This window comes from Danio rerio, chromosome 10 (assembly GCF_049306965.1).
Source record: "Danio rerio strain Tuebingen ecotype United States chromosome 10, GRCz12tu, whole genome shotgun sequence".
Classification (NCBI taxonomy): domain Eukaryota; kingdom Metazoa; phylum Chordata; class Actinopteri; order Cypriniformes; family Danionidae; genus Danio; species Danio rerio.
In genome coordinates this window covers 35,437,416-35,456,678 of record NC_133185.1, presented here as the reverse complement: position 1 = coordinate 35,456,678, position 19,263 = coordinate 35,437,416, and the positions used below count along the sequence as shown (strand labels likewise).

General features: G+C 37.5%; 1 protein-coding gene across 15 annotated transcripts in view; it reads right to left on the bottom strand.

Annotated features, from left to right (window-relative positions):
* ntm (neurotrimin) overlaps positions 1–19,263 on the bottom strand; it is a 631,630-nt gene that overhangs the window by 87,252 nt on the left and 525,115 nt on the right. For all 15 annotated transcript variants that reach the window (XM_073914151.1, XM_073914154.1, XM_073914152.1 and 12 more), the window contains 1 exon segment: positions 18,798–19,030. In XM_073914151.1, coding sequence (XP_073770252.1) covers positions 18,798–19,030 — 233 coding nt within the window.

The window sequence follows — 19,263 nt, the reverse complement described above, 5'->3', positions numbered from 1 at the left end:
AGATGAGCCGACCCAAATTAGAGGTTACGCGGACTTAATCAAAATCTGGCAAGAATGTCAAACAAACAGTAAGCGCAACACAAGCTTATTGTCAGAGATGGACAGTAAAAATGAAAGCCGGTGCCGAAAAATTCATAGAAAGCAAAAAATTGCTCTAAAAGTTTGCTAAATGCAGAAAATTAACTGAAATAGTCTTGAAAGTTGGTGTTTCTGTGTGGAGTTTGCATGTTCGCGTGGGTTTCCTCCCGTTTTCCCTCACATGTCCAAACACATGTGCTATTGGTGAATTGGGTAGGCCTAATTGTCCATAGTTCATATTTGTGAATGTGTGTGTGTAGGGGTTTCCCAGTGATGGGTTGCATCTTGGAGGCCATCCGCTTCATAAAACATATGCTGAATAAGTTGGCCGTTATTCCGCTGTGGCGACCCCTGATTAATAAAGGGACTAAGCCAAAAAGAAAATGAATGAATATAATGACTGTATTGATAAATTTGTTATAAATGGGTTATTTTTGTTCACATACATTAAATGTTTAAATATCTATTACATATGGTACAGCTTATATTATTTTTACCATCTGTACACCAATATAAGTGAATGTGAATGTGCGTGTCCGTGGATAGGGCTGTGTCGGTGTGGTAAAGTGGACTGGTGTGGCTATAGTGCCAGGGCTGATTTTTAGTCCCAGTCCGCCCCTGCTATGCATAATATACTGGAGCGAACATTCGTCTTCGGTCAGGTGTGGCGCGTGCACTCTCATTCCCATACAGCAGTGAGTGGCTATGTAGAACTCCACCATGCGCGATTCAGAGAGCCAAAATTTGTATCCGCGTGACCATGTAGAGACAGAAACCACATGCCGTTGTTTAAACACGATATTACATATGGCTATTTAACTTGTTTATTAAAAAAAAGCTGTGATCTGTTGTTTTTAGGGATGTAACGGTATTGTAAATACCGTAATACCGCAATATAAAATTTTTTCGATATTACCGAAGTCGCATGACTCGGTAAAACTATAGGTCTTCAGAGAAAATTTGCTCAGGCGAATGAAGCGAACGGGAGGTAGCTGAAACTTCATTTCCCATCAGCCCCGGCGTGGCCATAATCCTTTGCGGTCTGTTGTCGCTACAGATCCAGTAATGCGGAAATGGAGTTTGCTGCTAGTAGCGGAGATGAAAAAAAGATGGAAATGATCGAACCTAAAGCGGGTGTTGTCGCCGCGCGCGTGCTGAATAGCGGTGCTGTCGCGCGCGTTCTGATCAGCTGTGTTGTGGCGCGCGTATTGTAAAGCGCCGAGGGGGGGGGGGGTTGAGCGCGCATACCAAGAGAGCTGTTGTCGCGCGCCTACTGAAGGGCTGGACTGGACGGAGGTTGTGTCGCGTCGCGGGGGCACTTTTGATCGTTTTGGAAGGGCATTTTCTATCCAAGACTAAAAAGGGCATGTGCACTGCACAGGTTGAGCCCTATGTGTGCACGTGCCTGCAAGTTGGGGAATACGACTAATAACAGTCATGGGGACTGCAGAAACACAGCACACTGTTCAGATTGATGCAGACATGAGATCTCTATCTCACTCATGGTTTGTCCTCTCAAGTGGGGGAAAGACAATGCACAACGTTACCCCACTGCTGTCAACATGGGCCAAGTCATATCTCTCTTGTCCCAGAAACCTCAGTCCCAAATGAGAGGGTTTTTTTCTGTTGCAGGGGACATTGTAAATACCCAGAGATACCAGCTTTTACCAGATTATAATTATATGATAATTTTTCTTTAAACCCATCTCTATCTAAGTGAGTGATTAAATGTTAAATGTGATGAGTTTTTAACAATACTAAATTGAAACTTTATTTTTTTACATGGTTTAATAATTTTTTGTTATTAAAATTGAAGTTCCTGTTTCAAAGCTTACAGATAGATGGCTAATTTGTATGTCATTGACACTTTTGGCACATTTTTGGAGTATTTTCAAAAGTTTTTTTTTTCCTGTAAATGATTCAATAAATACCGTACCGTGACATTCATACCGAGGTATTACCGTACCGTGAAATTCTGATACCGTTACATCCCTAGTTGTTTTATATAAAATACAATAAACATGACTTCAAGAGGGGCGGGGAAAATCGTTGGGAGGGCGGGACGCCCCCCCTAATATAATGGCAGGAGAAACACTGATATTATCATATATAATACAGTATATTTGTATACGGGATCGACACGCTGAGGGCACTGTCACCTTACAGCAAGAAGGTCGCTGGTTCAAGTCTATAGGCACAGTGCCTTAGTGTCTTACCAGGGAAGATACAAAGCCATATTGCACTGCTACTAATGTGATATTATATTTATACAACAGTTTGACAGCATAATCATGTATATAAAAAGAAAATCAAACATGGAGAGTCTCAAAAATCCTTTTGTATGAGGAATTACTTTCTTCTGCCATTCATTCACATCTGCAGCTGATGTCAGAACAGAAGAAACCATTGCTACTTCACACACATCACTTTAGAGGTAGTATTTTAGAGATTCTCTAGCGTAATGTCTAAAGTGATGACAAAACAGATGATATTTGCTCACATTTTAGGATTTTAGGATTATAAGGCTGAACGGCATGAAATGCCATCAGTCTACAGAGATGTCCTAGTTCTCTTGTTACAATCAGGGTATCACAATAATTAACTTCGAAAAAGCTAAAGCAAAGCAAACATTAACAGTTTCTATAAATACAGCACTCCGAAATACAAGAGAGATCGCCTTAGAATGTCACTCACCTGTTCTGTAATGATTTGTTCTGCTGTAGTTTGAAACTTACGCTGAGAAAATGCTGTTTTTCTCCATCTAAGGACTCATTATGCTGTATCTGTCGCCATCTTGTGGCAGAACGTCAACTATAGCTTTCTTTGGTCTGCTCAGACAGGCTGATGGCAGCCAATGCATTGAATCCAATGCTCCGAAATTATAAATATTTTTAAATAGGCACTATCCTTATAAATAAACTGCATAGTTGCAATCTAAACAACTATATTCTTGACTAAAAAGACTCAAAAATGCATTATGTTGTCCAACAGCTGTAATATTTGTCAAACTATGAGTGGAGACATACACAAGAGTGAAGGGGTGGTATTCATTCATTCATTCATTTTCTTGTTGGCTTAGTCCCTTTATTAATCCGTGGTCACCTCAGAGGAATGAATCGCCAACTCATCCAGCACATTTTTATGCAGCGGATGCCCTTCCAGCCGCAAACCAACTCTGGGAAAAGAGTTGGTGTGAGTGTTGTTATTTGCAGAATATCAGCCAATCAGATTCAAGAACCAGACAGAACTGTTGTATATATAGGTGTGGTATATTTATAGCCTGTGTGTCACCGACTCACTCCCAGCAATTCCCCTCACTAACCAGCAGAGGTCCTTATCACCGGCTTTCTTTAAACTCTATCACCCAGAATTCCCTGTATCTGGTGCTGATTACCTTGCACCTGAACCTCATTCCCACACGCACATATTAGCAGCTCTCATTCGCCACACATTGCGAAGTCTTGTTTTGCCCTACACACATCTGCTGCTAGCCCCGATCTCAGCCTGTGCACTGATGCCGAACATTATCTGCCCGTCTTCGACCTTGTCTATACTTCCTATGCACTTGGGTATCACTTTTCTTGCCAAAACTCTGCTGTTCATCAGTTGTTTAATAAACATAATGCATACGGATCCCTCTCTGTCAGCGCAATCATTATACTGTGTATTATGGTATAGCAATAACTAATTGTTATCTTATTAACCACTAATCTTATTGTTAATGGTTTTAAATTTTGTTTACAATAGAAAAAAATATATATTTTGAACAATATTTGTCAAAGAAAATAAATATCTTGTTTTAATTTAGTACGGAGAAAAACATATGTCCCAAGGGAAGCAAACAAGGTAATGGTTTATTATTCATATAACCCATATACTCCAGCCTTTTGAGAAGCATCATCATACAGTAGAAGTCTTGCATTGTAACTAGCATGTGTCAGACTAAGGAACTCCACAGAGTTTGGGAAACACATGTCTCTACATTCTTTATTTCTTGAATGATCAATCTTACTATAGTAGTTCAGCCGCGGGTTGCATCTTTGTTTGTGAAACGCACCTCAGGTAGGCATTCAAAGCCAACTAATTACTTAAAGCTGTCTCTTCATCTTATGCATGGATGAGGAAAGTAGTCCAACATGACACACTTCTCATTTAACAGCGTTTGGCACACATGATCTAAGCTTGCAAGCAATTTATCCAATAAACACAGCAAACTAACCAATCTTCAACAACAAGTAGCTGAAGCCAAAATAATATACTTCTTTTAAAGAGCGATGCTCCTGTGAGTGTTTCTGACATGCTACATCTGCAGGAAAGAGAATCTGAGCTAGCGTCATTGTAGCCAACAGCCCTAAGGCATCTGCAGTCTTTCCCTCATAAATGTGGATGGCAGCGGCAGCTTTATGAAGATTAGGAGGAGTTGGCTTTGTTTCCCCTTGACCTTATTATACATCAACAACTGCATGGAGGGGAAATTTGACGGTTCAACTGGTATTCTGAGCGAGACCTCTGGAGCACGGCTATTTTGATTAGCATGAATTAGTTTTGGTGTTAACACGCTTCGCCTCTGCAAACATGATCATAGCACAGTTCCCTCCCACGCTGACACAAAGTGCCGGAGAACAGAAATTAATGGCTGTTGTGCGGAAATGCAGATCGAGAATGTGTATGCAGTGAAATCAAGGTGTTTTTTTATTAAAATAGCATTCGTATTATAATGCATTAGTGTTGGTGGAAGACAGACGGATAGAAAGAAAGAGAAAAACAATGTTTCAAGAGAGACTCAAAAAGAAGCAAGAATGAAGATTAAAATGGCTTTGAAGTTTAATGGGACTTAATATCACGATTCACTCCCTTGACGTATATATGATAAAGCATGGTTAAATTAAATGATTAACACAACAGTTTTATTTTCTCTTCTTTAGAAAATAAGGCTGTCAGTTTATCATGTTGCTTTAGAGTGATTATTTATATAGAAAATGTAATTTCCACTTTCCATTTAATCTCTCTATGATCTAAATATTGACTGTTTGTTTGATTGTTTTCACATTTTTTTTTCACTCTGTTTGATTCATTAACAGTTGAATCTTTTACAGTGTTTTCTTCAGAATGAAATAATGACCATATATCTTATAAAACAACACAGAGAGCATTGGATGAGGTAGATATTGGTTCTGTTAACTGTAGATAACACTCAACTGGATTGATATTTAAATGTAATTGGATGGTCAAAATCTGTTATGTCAAGACTATTAATTATTAGGCCACACTGTAAAAATGTGAAATCACAAAACATGTTTTTTTTGTTTTTTGTTTATTTTTTACGTGGAGCCATGGTGGCTCAATTGTTAGCACTGTAAGTAGAAGGCAAAAGGTTAGAGTCCCAGCTGTGCCAGTTGGCATTTCTGTGTGGAGTTTGATTGTTCTCCCCATGTTGGCATGGGTTTCCTCTAGGTGCTCCGGTTTCCCCCAAAGTCCAAAGATATGCAGTTTAGGTGAATTGAACAAACTAAATTGGTGGTAGTGTATATGTGTGAATGTAAAAGTGTATGGGTGTTTCCCAGTACTGGGTTGCAGCTGGAAAGGCATCCACTGTCTAAAACATATGGTGGATAATTTGGCGGTTTATTCTGCTGTGGTGACCCCTGATGACTAAAGGGTGTAAACCAAAGCAAAGTTAATGAATGAAAGAATTTTAGGCAGCAATCATTTTTACAATGTATGTTTATGTGACAAAATTTCCCATTGTTTAGTCATTGTGAAAATTTAAATAGGATAAAACACAATGATGGTAACAGTTTTTTTTTTAATACGTCAAGACACTACTAATCCAGGAAAAGATGGGGCATTTGGTCACGCTATATGACCGCTCTGTATATGTGGTTTTCAAATATAATACATTTTCTCAGTAGCTAAATGCAAATATTTAATGAAAAATACTCATAGTCAAAAGTCAGTCAACTAAATAACTCTGTGAACTTTATAATTGTTCGATTCACATCAATTATATAAAAACTGCTGTACAATATATGTGTGATTCTAGAATTGCAGGTACATTTTGTATCTTGTAGAATAGTTAACCCTATTATTTATTTATTTATTTATTTATTTATTTATTTATTTATTTATTTATTTATTTATTTATTTATTTATTTATTTATTTATTATTCTACTTCAATAATAACACTAATTAAAGTTGTCTAGAAAAAAAAATGTTTGTGTGTGTATTTAGAGACATTTCGTATATTACATTGTTATTGTTAATATTATTGTAATATTAACTTACAGACTCCAACTATGCGTACTTTTATCTGTCACTTCCTGAATCACACATTCAGCTTCAATTATAACGTTTTATTTCTTTATTTTTTAATTTATCTTTTTGTGTGTTTACTCTAATAGTTAAAAACTCATGCCACATCATCAAAACATCTATTTTTAGAATTATTTGATATTTCAGTAATAAAAATAGATTCTGTGCCTAAATTCTTGTCAACTCTGTTAGATGGGTTATACATTGGCATAACAATCTTTAAAGCACTGATAAAAAAAAAAAATAATAAAAAATTGATAATTTTTTTGTTAACTCTGTTATGTTAATATTTCAGTAAATAATGCATTCATTTTTTTAAAACAAATATGATAAAAAATAATATGAATTTACACTCACCGACCATTTTATTAGGTACAACTAATGTTCAACTGCCTGTTAACACAGATTTCTAATCAGTCAATCCCTCATTTAGGCAGCAACTCAATGCATTTAGGCATGTAGACATGGTCAAGACGATCTCCCGCAGTTTAAAACCGAGCATCAGAATGAGGAAGAATGGTGATTTAAGTGACTTCGAACGTGGCATGGTTGTTGGTGCCAGACAGCCCATCCATTTCAGAAACTGCTGATCTACTAGGTTTTTTTTAATGGCACAACTATCTCTATTGTTTATAGAGAATGGTAAAAAAGAAGAAAAAATCTATTGAGTGGCAGTTCTATGGGCGCAAAAGATGTATGCAGAAGAGCTGATAGTATGGTAGGGTCAGAATTTGGCATCAACATCATAAAAGCATGAATCCATCCTGCCTTGTAAAAATGGTTCAGGCTGGTGGTAGTGTAAAGGTGTGGGGAATTTTTTTATTGGCAGACTTTAGGCCCAATAATACCAATTGAGCATTGTGTCAATGCCACAGCCTACCTAAATAATGTTTATCCCTTTATACCTAAAATATGTTTATCCCTGACCATGTTCATCCCTTTATGACCACAGTCTACACATCTTCTGATGGCTACTTCCAGCAGGATAATGTGCATTGTCAAATTTTGAATCAGTTCAGACTGGTTTCATGAACCTGATGAGTTCACTGTACTCAAATGGCCTCCACAGTCACCAGGTCCCAATCCAGTAGAACACCTTCGGGATGTGATGGAATGGGAGATTCGCCTCATGGACGTGTAGCTGAAAAATCTGCCACAACTGCATGATGATATCAAAAATCTCAAGACCAAAATCTCTGAGGAATATTTCCAGTACCTAGTTGAATCTATGCCATAAAGGATCAAAGCATTTCTGAAGGCAAAATGGGGTCCAACATGGTACTAGTAATGTGTACCTAATAAAGTGTCCGGTAAGAGTACATCCCTTTGATCCATCTGGATTGACGCTAGAATTTGGAGCGTATGCTCAAGATGGCAGGAAATGTCAACTCTTTTAGTGATTTAAAAATGCTTAACAATAAGTTAAACACCTATCAGTACCAAAAATAAAGGTTTCATATCACATTTAAGCATTTTGCATTATTTTATGATAATTCTGAATTCAAATAACAATGAAATTATTTTACTGTGAATTATTAATTTGATGTTTGTCATTCCAAGTTAAAGAAAATTAATGGAAAATGCTTGAAATGTACCCCCAATTTTACAACAAGTCGTATAATGAAGCAAAATGCTAAAAATATAGAATACAACAGAAACCGCAATCTTTGCACGTGAACATTAATATTAAAAGGCTGTTTAGAAAACCTATTTACAGCTTACATTACAGGCAGATGTTGGCTTCTGGTACCTGAAGCTCATTAATAAACACCAACAGCTTGAAGCGTTGTGTCTTCTTACCGCTTTGACCTGTCTGGAGGCCCCGGTTGCATGCAATTATTCATGTTATCACACTCCACTTCGTTAGAGGACCCATAAATACCATTTAACCCTGCAGGCTTCAGAAACGACAGGGGCACATTCAAGCATCGCCACGTGATTTTTAATAACTTCAGGTGTTTGCAGTGCGGATGCCGTGACCAAGACACCCAACTGCCTGTGGTTATTAAGGATAAGGACACGGTAGTCAGGGAACGCCGAAAGCTTTCACACCTTCACAGAGAGATGCATTTGGAGCACAGTGACATTAGACACATGTGGCTTTCTGGAGAGTCGCAGCCTGGGGGAATGTAGTGGAAGATGTGGAGACAGAGAGTAAAATCAAATGTGATTGAAGAATGTATGAAACTAAAGGTGATAGAGAAGGTAAAGTTGATGAATTTATAGTATGTATTTATTTCAATTGTGAATAAAGTTTCTTTAATTAAGAAATTGGTACAGTTAAAACAATTGGCAGAAATTTGACAAACAATCTCTATAAAAATATTAATATACAATGCAAAATACTTGCAAAACATTGCAAAGAATTTAATAAAACCATAACCAAACATTTAATATTACTATTCGATGGATAGGGTGGATGGGTGGGTGGATGAGTGGGCGGGTATGTGGATGGATAGATGTATGGATAGGGGGGTGGGTGAATGGATGGGTGGATGTGTGGGTGGGTGGATGATTGGTTGTATGGATGGATGAATGGGTGGGTGGGTGAATGAATGGAGGGGTGGGTGGGTGGATGGATGGGTGGGTAGATGTGTAGATGGGTGGGTTTGTGGATGGATTGATAGATGGATGGATGAATGGATGGGTGGGTGAATGAATGGAGGGATAGGTGAGTTTGTGAATGGATGTATGGATGGATGGGTGGGTGAATTAATGGAGGGGTGTGTGGATTGGTGGATAGATAGATGGATGGACGGATGGATGGATGGATGGATGGATGGATGGATGGATGGATGGTGGGACTGGTGGGTGGGTGAGTGAGTGAATGAATGTATGGATGGATGGTGGGTGAGTGGATGGATGAATGGGTAGGTTGGTGTGTGGACGAGTTTGTGCATGGATTGATGGATGGGTGGGTAGATGGGTGGATGAATTGGTGGGTGGGTGGATGGAAGGATGAATAGGTGTATGGGTGGGTGGAGGGGTAGATGGATAAGTTGAACCTGTATTGAAGATTTAAGGCAGTACTGTAGGCAAAATGGGGTCCAACCCGGTACTAGTACTTTACTCTGTGATATATGGTTTGACGTTAAAATCTTGAGCAAGGTGTGTGGGTGGATTGAAAAATGGATGAGTGAGTGGATGGATAAATGAAGGAGTGGGTGGATGGATGGATGTAAGGATCGATGGGTGGATTGGTGGGTGGATGTTTGGATGTTTGGTTGGTTGGTTGATTGGTAGGTTGGTTGGTTGGTTGGTTGGTTGGGGAGTTGGTTGGTTGGTTGGTTGGTTGGTTGGTTGGTTGGTTGGTTGGTTGGTTGGGTGGATGGATGGGTGGATGGATGGATGGGTGGATAGATGGGTGGATAGATGGGTGGGTTGATGGATGGATAAGTGGGAGGGTTGATAGATGGATGGATCAATGGATGGAAGGGTGGGTTGATGGATGGATAAGTGGGCGGGTTGATGGATGGATGGATGGATGGATGGATGGATGGGTGGGTGGGTGGGTTGATGGATGGATGGATGGATGGATGGGTGGGTTGATGGATGGAAAAGTGGATGGGTTGATAAATGAATTGATGGATGGGGTGTGTGGGTGGGTGGGTGGATGGATTGGGTGGGTGGTTGGATGGATGGATTGGATGGGTGGATGGATGGATGGATGGATGGATGGATGGATGGATGGATGGATGGATTGGGTGGGTGGGTGGGTGTGTGTGTGTGTGTGTGTGTGGATGGATGAATGAATGAATGGATGAATGGATGGATGGAATGGGTGGGTGAATGGATAGATGGATGGATGGATGGATGGGTGGGTGAACTGATGGGTTGATGGATGGATGGATGGTTGGGTGAATGATGCTAGATGAGGCCATATACATAATCTTAAAAACAATAAATGTAAAAAAATAAAAAAAGAAGAAAAGAAAGCTAATAAAAACAAGGAAACATGTATTTCATTGTCTAAAAATACAATTTAAAATAAATTATAGCAAATAAAGATTGCATATGATCATGCATTTATTAAAGTGCATAAAAAAGAAAAAAAATCTAAAATACATTTGAAATTGTTATCAAATTATAAACTTATCTTCAAATGTCTTCATTTTCTAATAAATGATCAAATGAATAGGATATGATTACATGCGATAAAAAATGATTTAATTGCAATCAAAATGAAAAAAAAAGTTATAATGTAATCTAAAACTGTCAAATAAATACAATTAAATATAAAACATGTAAGAAGAAGATTTAAGATCCTTAAAATTGTGCCTGAAAAAAGAAAGAAAAAAGAATTTGAGCAAGTTTAAGTTGATTAAATGATGACAGAGATTTCATTTGTGGGTGAAATATCCATTTAATCAGCTAATATTTACTGATATCCATTTTAACTCCACTGATATCCATTTAAACAAGCAATGTCAAACTCAGCATGATTGTCAATATTTGCCCTCTAGTGATAAATACTAAGTAAGATGGTCTATGCTTGTATTCACGATGGCAGTTATCTTTAAAGCTATTTGTCCCAAACATGTGTTCGTTGAGCCACTCCCAGTGTTTACATAATACCAGCTTATTCAACCTATTACCAACTCATTTCTTACCATAAATCTGAAGAGCGCGCCTTTGCTTCTGCATGCGGAGCGGCAAATTGGATCTCTATTCAAATATGCAGTTTACACTATAAAGATAGAGCAGCTGAGGTCTTTCACACATTTTCCCCTTCCTTTTGCTCTGTCTGTCTGTCTGCCTCCAGCTGCGGTTACAGCCACAGAGACCAATCAGGGCTGCATGATGTTTGATAACTGCGGTTTATGGCTGTATTTCTGTGGACACGCTGTTATGTGCAGGTATTGTGCAGAATCTGACCTCGCGCAGAAACATCTCTTCTCTCCCTCAATCAAAGCTGCATTCTGGAACTAGGTTGCCAAGGCAACAGGGCAGACGACTTGGATCTGGTAAATGCTCAGGCTTGAACTGACCAGTTGTGCTATATGGAAAACTAAAGCTTAAGCCAGTAGCATGATGACAGATGGCTGACGGCGTGTTGATTATATGGTTGTTTGGTATGCAGAAATCAGAGTGGTGCTTGTTCATGCAAAACCCAACAAAATAACGGATGATTGTAAAAACACTCCACTTTTTTGGGGGGGAAATAGGCTCATTTTACAACTCCCCTAGAGTTAAACAGTTGAGTTCTACTATATTTGAATCCATTCAGTAAATCTCCAGGTCTGCCAGAGCACTTTTAAGCTCAATACTAATTTTACCCTGCTGAAAAATCCAGCTTAAACCAGCCTAGAATGGTTGGCTGGTTTTAACTGGTCAACCAGGCTAGTTTTAGAGGGGTTTTGGCCACTTCCAGGCTGGTTTCCAGCCATTTCCAGCCTGGTTTAAGCTGGTCAGGCTGGAAAGTGACCCGCTAAAACCATCTAAAACCAGCTTGACCATCCTGGTTTAAGCTGGACATAGCTGGTTTTGGTTAGGCTCTCAGCCTGGCTAGGCTGATCAAGCTGGTTTTAGCTGTTCATCTCCCAGCCTGTCCAGCTAAAACCAGGCTGTAAATGGCTGGAAACCAGCCTGGAAGTGGCCAAAAACCCTCTAAAACTAGCCTGGTTGACCAGCTAAAACCAGCCAACTAGCCTAGGCTGGTTTAAGCTGGATTTTTTTAGCAGGGTACCCCTTAGCCCTTACCCCTCATTTTGTGCGTTCACATGTAGTATGGGTAGGGGTGTCCCAGTTCTCTTTAGCTTGAAGGCGTAGGGCTAATTGGAAGGACTAGATAGTCCTTAATACTGAGATTTTTCACGACCACACTCAAAACCAAGGGGGAAGAAAGTTTCCCGGAATACACCAGCCACAACCGCAGCATGGCTGCGCACCGAAGTCAGGAGATGTACGAATTAGTATTGTTTTGTCATTATCATGAATTTTTACAACAAACAAGCACATGTTTTAACACTTTTATAACCGCGTTCGTGTTTTACCTCCATACTTAAAAAAAACAGATAATTTAAAAAACGCTAAATTTCGCTAACTATAATAACTAATAATAACTCCAGTATAGTAGTGCGACAGCATACTATCACATCTGTCACTCAGTGACACTCGAATACCCTGTCAGAAAAGTCTGGTGACCAGGAATGAGCCTTTTACACTGTCTGGTATGTTAAAGGTGCAGTAGGTGGATCTGTCAAAATGCTAACAGCTTAGCTTATTATCTTTGGACAGCGGGGAGGGACTGTGTTTCGAAGCCATGCCTCCTAAAATCGCGAGACACGACAACAGAAAACCCACTAGTTCATGTCATTCACCAGTTAGAAATGTAGTTAGTGTTTGGCCACATGGTAACACCTTGAGCGTCAAAAAACATTGTTTCCTCTTCCTCATGTAAATCCAGTGGGTTTCCATTCATACCTACAGTAAGTATTTCCAGATTTTTATTCTATGACACCTTTAACTAGAACTAAACCAGCATTCTTCCTGCCGGCCTGGTATGTTGAATACATTCCACAATCTGAAACATTGTTATGGCTTTTTATTCAATGAAAAGCTGCTTTGACACAATCTACAATGTAAAAGCTCTATAGAAATAGAGACGACTTCTCTTGACTTGAGTAATACACATGTTCAAATCTTAACTCAAAGTCTGAGCACCAGTAATGTCTGCCTCAGCAAGCAGCACTCATACAATTTTCAGCAGATATGAGAGAGAGAGAGATATTTGGAAGAGCTCTTCCTCAAACTCTGCCCATTCTTTGATCTCACGTTGGGTTTAATTGATGATGTCTTGAGCAGTCCTTTCCACTGACGCAAGACTGAACTCATCTGACCCAACGTAAGTTCTTCTTTTGTGGATCAAAGGCTCTCTCAGATCCATGGGTCAGTCAGGTTAATTACGACAAACAAAGATTCAGCCACAACGTATAAACGAACACAAAACTCAGGTCTCAACCATTAGCCACAAGTTAATAACTGGACCTCTGTGGACCTGTTCTGGATTCTTCTCATTGGTGCTATTATTTTCCTTTCTTGACTTTCAGGACAAAAAGTACAACTTGGAACAAAAAGATAAAACTTTTAAGAAACCAGTAATATGCATATGTTAAATATAGCTTTTTTCCCCATGGGTATATTTGTGTAACACATTTTTACAGTAAACTTAATTTACAACTCACTAGAAGAGCAGGGATTCATGTTCTTATTTTCAAGAATGGAATGGATTATATTTTTACATTCAGTTTATCAATACAGCAGATGGTTTCATCCAATGCGACTTACAAATGAAGATAAAAGAAGCACTTTAAATCAGCTGAAAGCTGCAATTTATAGAAGCCATGACAAGTCTAAATTATTTTATATTAGCATTATTATTACAAAGTTATTATAATAGACTGTTAATAGGAAAGTTTCCGTCGCATACAGAAAGAAAGAGGTTCATACAGGTGGTTTATCAAGCTTGCTCATCGGTGTGATGCACACTCAGGTTTGCACAATGAGATATTTAAAAAAAAAATAGTAACCTAATTAAAGGGCATCTATGATAAAAAGGAACTTTTGTAAGCTGTTTAGACAGAACTCTGTGTAAAGTGTGCCCACAGTCATATTGGAGTGATATAAACCCGGCAAGTCTCTTATTTTAAATGTACTTATATAAAACTAGGATCCAAAACCCAGTGATTTTGAGGCCCCACCACAATAATTACCATTGGAACATCATGTCAGTAAATGTGCATATGTATGCGTGTATGTGTACTGCAAACTGAATTTTTGTGTGACTCATCATTTCAGAAAGGCTTGAATAAACTCCACCAAAAATACATCAAATAAACTTACTTGGTATTTTTTGACTCATGACCTTATTTCAGCTTCATCTGTTTCTGTCTCAATAACTGACTGCTGTTTATCTGACATAATGCATGAGAAACCAACACACATGTTGGAGCAGTCTGCGGGGAGAAGCAGCTCATTTGGATTTAAAGGAAGGAAGTTTGGCCAGAAGAATAATGGTTGTGCCTAAAGCCTAGTTTATACTTCTGCGTCAAGTGATCAGCGTGACCCACAGCGCATGCAACATGCGTAGAAGTGCATTCAAACTTCTGCACGCTATTTCTGCTGCTCTGCAATAACACTTCCAAAACGCTAGTTGGCAGTGAGGTGTTTATGTTTCTCTGTGTCGAGTTTCTTCGCTGGTGTTTTGTTTTTTTCTAAATGCTTCCTTAATGTACAAGTGGTTCAAAATGTTGAGGCAGGAACTAGCGAACGTGCAACAACTTTAATCACAAGACAAACACAAAATAAAACTTTTCATCTGGAGCTCCTTCATGGGACTCGACACGTGTAAACAGTCGCTCCAACGGACTCACGCGACTCTCAGTCCCACCCGCACTTATCAGCGCTACCAAGCCGACCAATCACAGAGCTTGCGCTACGTGTTGTTGTGATGTGTAGTTACATTTTTTGAGAGGTGCCGTCAGCGACCCTGACGGTGAGGGCTATGCATCCACACGTAGGCTGCTCAGTAGCGTGTGTGTGCGCTTCACGCAGAAAGTATAAATTAGTCTTAACGCCCCATCAGCTTCAACCCTTCCCATTCACTTTGAATAAGTGACGTCAGGCGTTGCCGAATTGCATTGTGGATTCAGAAGCATCAGCCAATCAGATTGCTGTATGCAAATACACCAGCTAGACAGTGGCCTATTGCTGACTGAATTTCATTGGCTTCATGTCATCATGAAGAAAATTATAATAGTGAACAATAGAGAAAAAGACCAAACTAATTCCATTGATTTCAAAAAAGTGCCCTCTAAAAGGTCACCAAGTGTAACAATAGCTCATACATAGACCAAGATCTTCATGATTCAAGGGATAATTAGACACTCCTTAAGTGAAATCCCTATATAATTTTAAAGAAAAACTAATTTAAAAATAGCCTCAATTCAAATTTTGTATCACTTTTAAAAAAAGTATGTTTGTTACGAAATCATTGATCACTGTAAATCATGCCAAATCGTTGCATGTTAAATCACTTTTGTAAAATTAATTCAAAAGGATACCTATTATGTTTAACACATGACGCTTAATGTTCATACCAAACACAGTTTAGAAAAACTTTCCCCCAGTACTTTTCTAAACTCATCACTCATCTAATTGAGAAATTGTGCTGGAATGAACAATTAACTAGCAGAAAAGATTATCCCAAATTGCAGCAGTATAATGAGTCTTGCACAGAGGGCTGAAATTCTGCAGTGGTGAGCGGCTGTGCTCTAAATCCCAGCCAGTGTACAGTACTGTAGCTCCGCTCGCCACTGTTATGACTTACTGCATCACTGCACAGGAATGACACTGCCATCAATCATATTAACACTGGACCCACAAATCAGGAGTAAAAAATGCACCTCCAAGGTTTTACACAATCAGCATTAATTACATAATTATCCACTTCATTAAAATACCCAATATCGTAACTGGAGTTCAAGGTGTTTCTAACCGATACTGAAAAATGGCCTCCTAAAAATGGCTATTATACCTGTACAAACATACAGACAGCTCATCCAACATGAGCAAATGTGCACGCAGAAGGGATTGCTTACATTTACTTTCTCTGAGGATCGTTATGAAAGTTGTAGGACTTTCTTTTACATGAAGTATACAATAAATGTTGCATATTTATAGACATTTAGACATTTTTGCTCAGTTAAGCACATTGACTACTTGTAATGGGTTAATGTACTGCCAAGCACCACAAAGTGACAAAACCCCCATTAAAGCATTAAAGATGATATATATATATATATATATATATATATATATATATATATATATATATATATATATATATATATATATATATATATATATATATATATATTTATATATATATATATATATATATATATATATATATATATATATATATATATATATATATATATATATATATTTATACATATATACATATATACATATATATATATATATATATATATATATATACATATATACATATATATATATATATATATAAATACATATATATATATATATATATATATATATATAAATACATATATATATATATATATATATATATATATATATATATATATATATATATATATATATATATATATATATATATTTATATATATATATATATAAATATATATATATATACATACATACATGCATACATACATACATACATACATACATACATACATACACCTATTTCTGTCCCTACAATCTGTACGTCGCAGCAGAAGTCAAAAATCATCAGACCAGGCAACGTTTTTCCAATCTTCTTTCCTGTTCTAAGCTGACAGTAGTGGCACCCAGTGTGGTCTTCTGCTGCTGTAGCCCATCCGCCTCAAGGTTCAATGTGTTGTGCATTCAGAGATGCTCTTCTGCATACTTCGGTTGTAACGAGTGGTTATTAACAGTAAGTTCTTAATTTCTTTCTACATCAAACCAGTCTGGCCATTCTCCTCTGACATCAACAAGGCATTTGCACCATAATTTTCCAACCTGTTTTTAATCATTTTGATTCTTTGTTTTTATTTCTTATATTTATTGTTCTTTATGTTTCCTGTATTTTTGTTTATGTAAAGCACTTTAGATGAAATGTGCTATATAAACAAACTTGTCTGGCACATGTGATGCACTGTGTGCATTGTGGCAGGTTTGACATCTGTAAAAAAAAAAAATAAAAATAAATAAATAAATAAATAAAAAACAAATCACAATGATCTTGATATTTCTTTTATGCTCCTAAAGTCTTACATCACCTTTTTGTCTAGTAAAGAACATTAAATTAATTGCTGAACTATTATATTAAAATAGTATATACATAACAACATAAAAATTAATTGTATGACTTATGTCACATGTTTCCTGAAGTCATATTTTTTTAAATACTTTGAAGTAAAGACTAAAAGTATGGTTCATTGCTGGAAATATTTCTATCCATATTACGAATCATACCTCTTAATCCATTAATCAGTCCAAACCTACATCGAGAAAAAAAAAAAAAAAAAAAAAAAATATATATATATATATATATATATATATATATATATATATATATATATTTTTTTTTTTTTAATTTATTTATTTATAGTAAACACTATAGTGCTTTATACTATACTAAAGGAAGTTTATTGTACTGTATACTACAGTTGTTATTATTAGGATTGGGTATCATTTGAGGCTATTTCGATACCAGATTGTAAATCATATTAAAATCGGAGTGTTGGTGTACATGTCAATGTACTCAGTGAAAGTGCAAGATGATGTCACAAGCTGTGCATTCCGCTGCCTTTAGGATGGTTTCATGTGCCCTCAAATGTTTCATTAAGTTTGACGTGTTTCCCCCTTACACTCAACTTTTGTAAAGCATCTGCTTCATGTTGCTGTGTCAGAATCCTTGCTTGTAAAATGTAGCCATAATTTAGAAAGCTTAGTTTAATCAAATTAGATGAATGCGATCATGCGTGCTGATGAAGGGAGTCGCTCACCAGATACAAGTACAAGTACAATATTACTATAGCAGTTTACTACTGAACTACAGCATTACCACAACTGATTGATTTAAGTACTTCACCATAGTATGGTTCAAAAACATAATATTTACTATTACAGGATTTTTTTTTTTACATGAGAATATAATCACGATTAAATGAAATTAAATTCAATTAATCTTTATTTCCATAGCGCTTTTACAATGTAGCTTGTGTCAAAGCAGCTAAACATAGAAGTTCTAGTAAATTTAAACGGTCAGTCCAGTTTTTAGAATTGAATTTCAGTTTAGTTCAGTTCATTGTGGTTTAATTTTCACTGCTGAAAGTCCAAACACTGAAGAGCAAATCCATCGATGTGCAACAATAAGTCTCAAACCAAGCAAGCCAGTTGCGACAGCATGGGCGATGCATGGCCCTATAGACTCAATAGGTAATACTCAGTTTTCAAAAATGATCCTTTCTGTAAGTGACATACAAAGAAGATAACAATTCTGTTGTCAAAAATTAGCATTTTAAGAGTCCAAATTGTCATGTAAATGAACAGCCACTGAACACGCAAGATTGAAAATGGTGTCAAGCAAACATCCCCTTTAAATAAAAAATAAAACCACAAATATCACACGTTAATGTCACTTTAATGGCCCTTTTTTTGTCATTTTGAAGCTTCGCAGCTCCAATGCCCATTACAGAAATGTGCTCCCTGAATATTCCACACTATTTATTCATTCAGAAAGAGAGTCAGAAACTCTTGCAAGAATCACAACGACACGAGCACTACTAAATGATGGTGGTATTTTCATTTCAAGATGAAGTACCCCTTTGAAAAAAAAGAAATCAACAGCGTATAAAAGCACTCAGCCCTAGCACTCAGAAATACTCACCTTGAACGATGATGTGCACGGATGTGGTTCGAGGTCTGCTGCTGGTCTGCACCGCACAGATGTACTGGCCCTCGTCTGTCACGTCCACATCCTCGATCTTAATGGTGAACTCCTCCTGGCTCAGAGTAACCAGACTCACCCGCGGGTCCACAGACCACTTATCCTCTCCGGCGTAGAGTATACTCGATCTGTTCAGCCATGCTGTGTGTGTCACAAAGTCCCCTTGCGAGCAACTGAAAGACAACCAAAGAGAATACTCAACCTTTAGCATTAGCATGTGCGCTACGAGCTATAAGTTCCCATATGAATCACACAGATGCGGCGGGGATTCATCAATTAAGATAAATTCAAATATTCATTAACATTCATTGAAATGGTCCCCCTGGTACTGCGTGTCAGAAAAAAACGCATCTGTTTTGAAAGCGAATGTTTCGCCCCTTGATATCAAACGTGGTTAGACATCGAT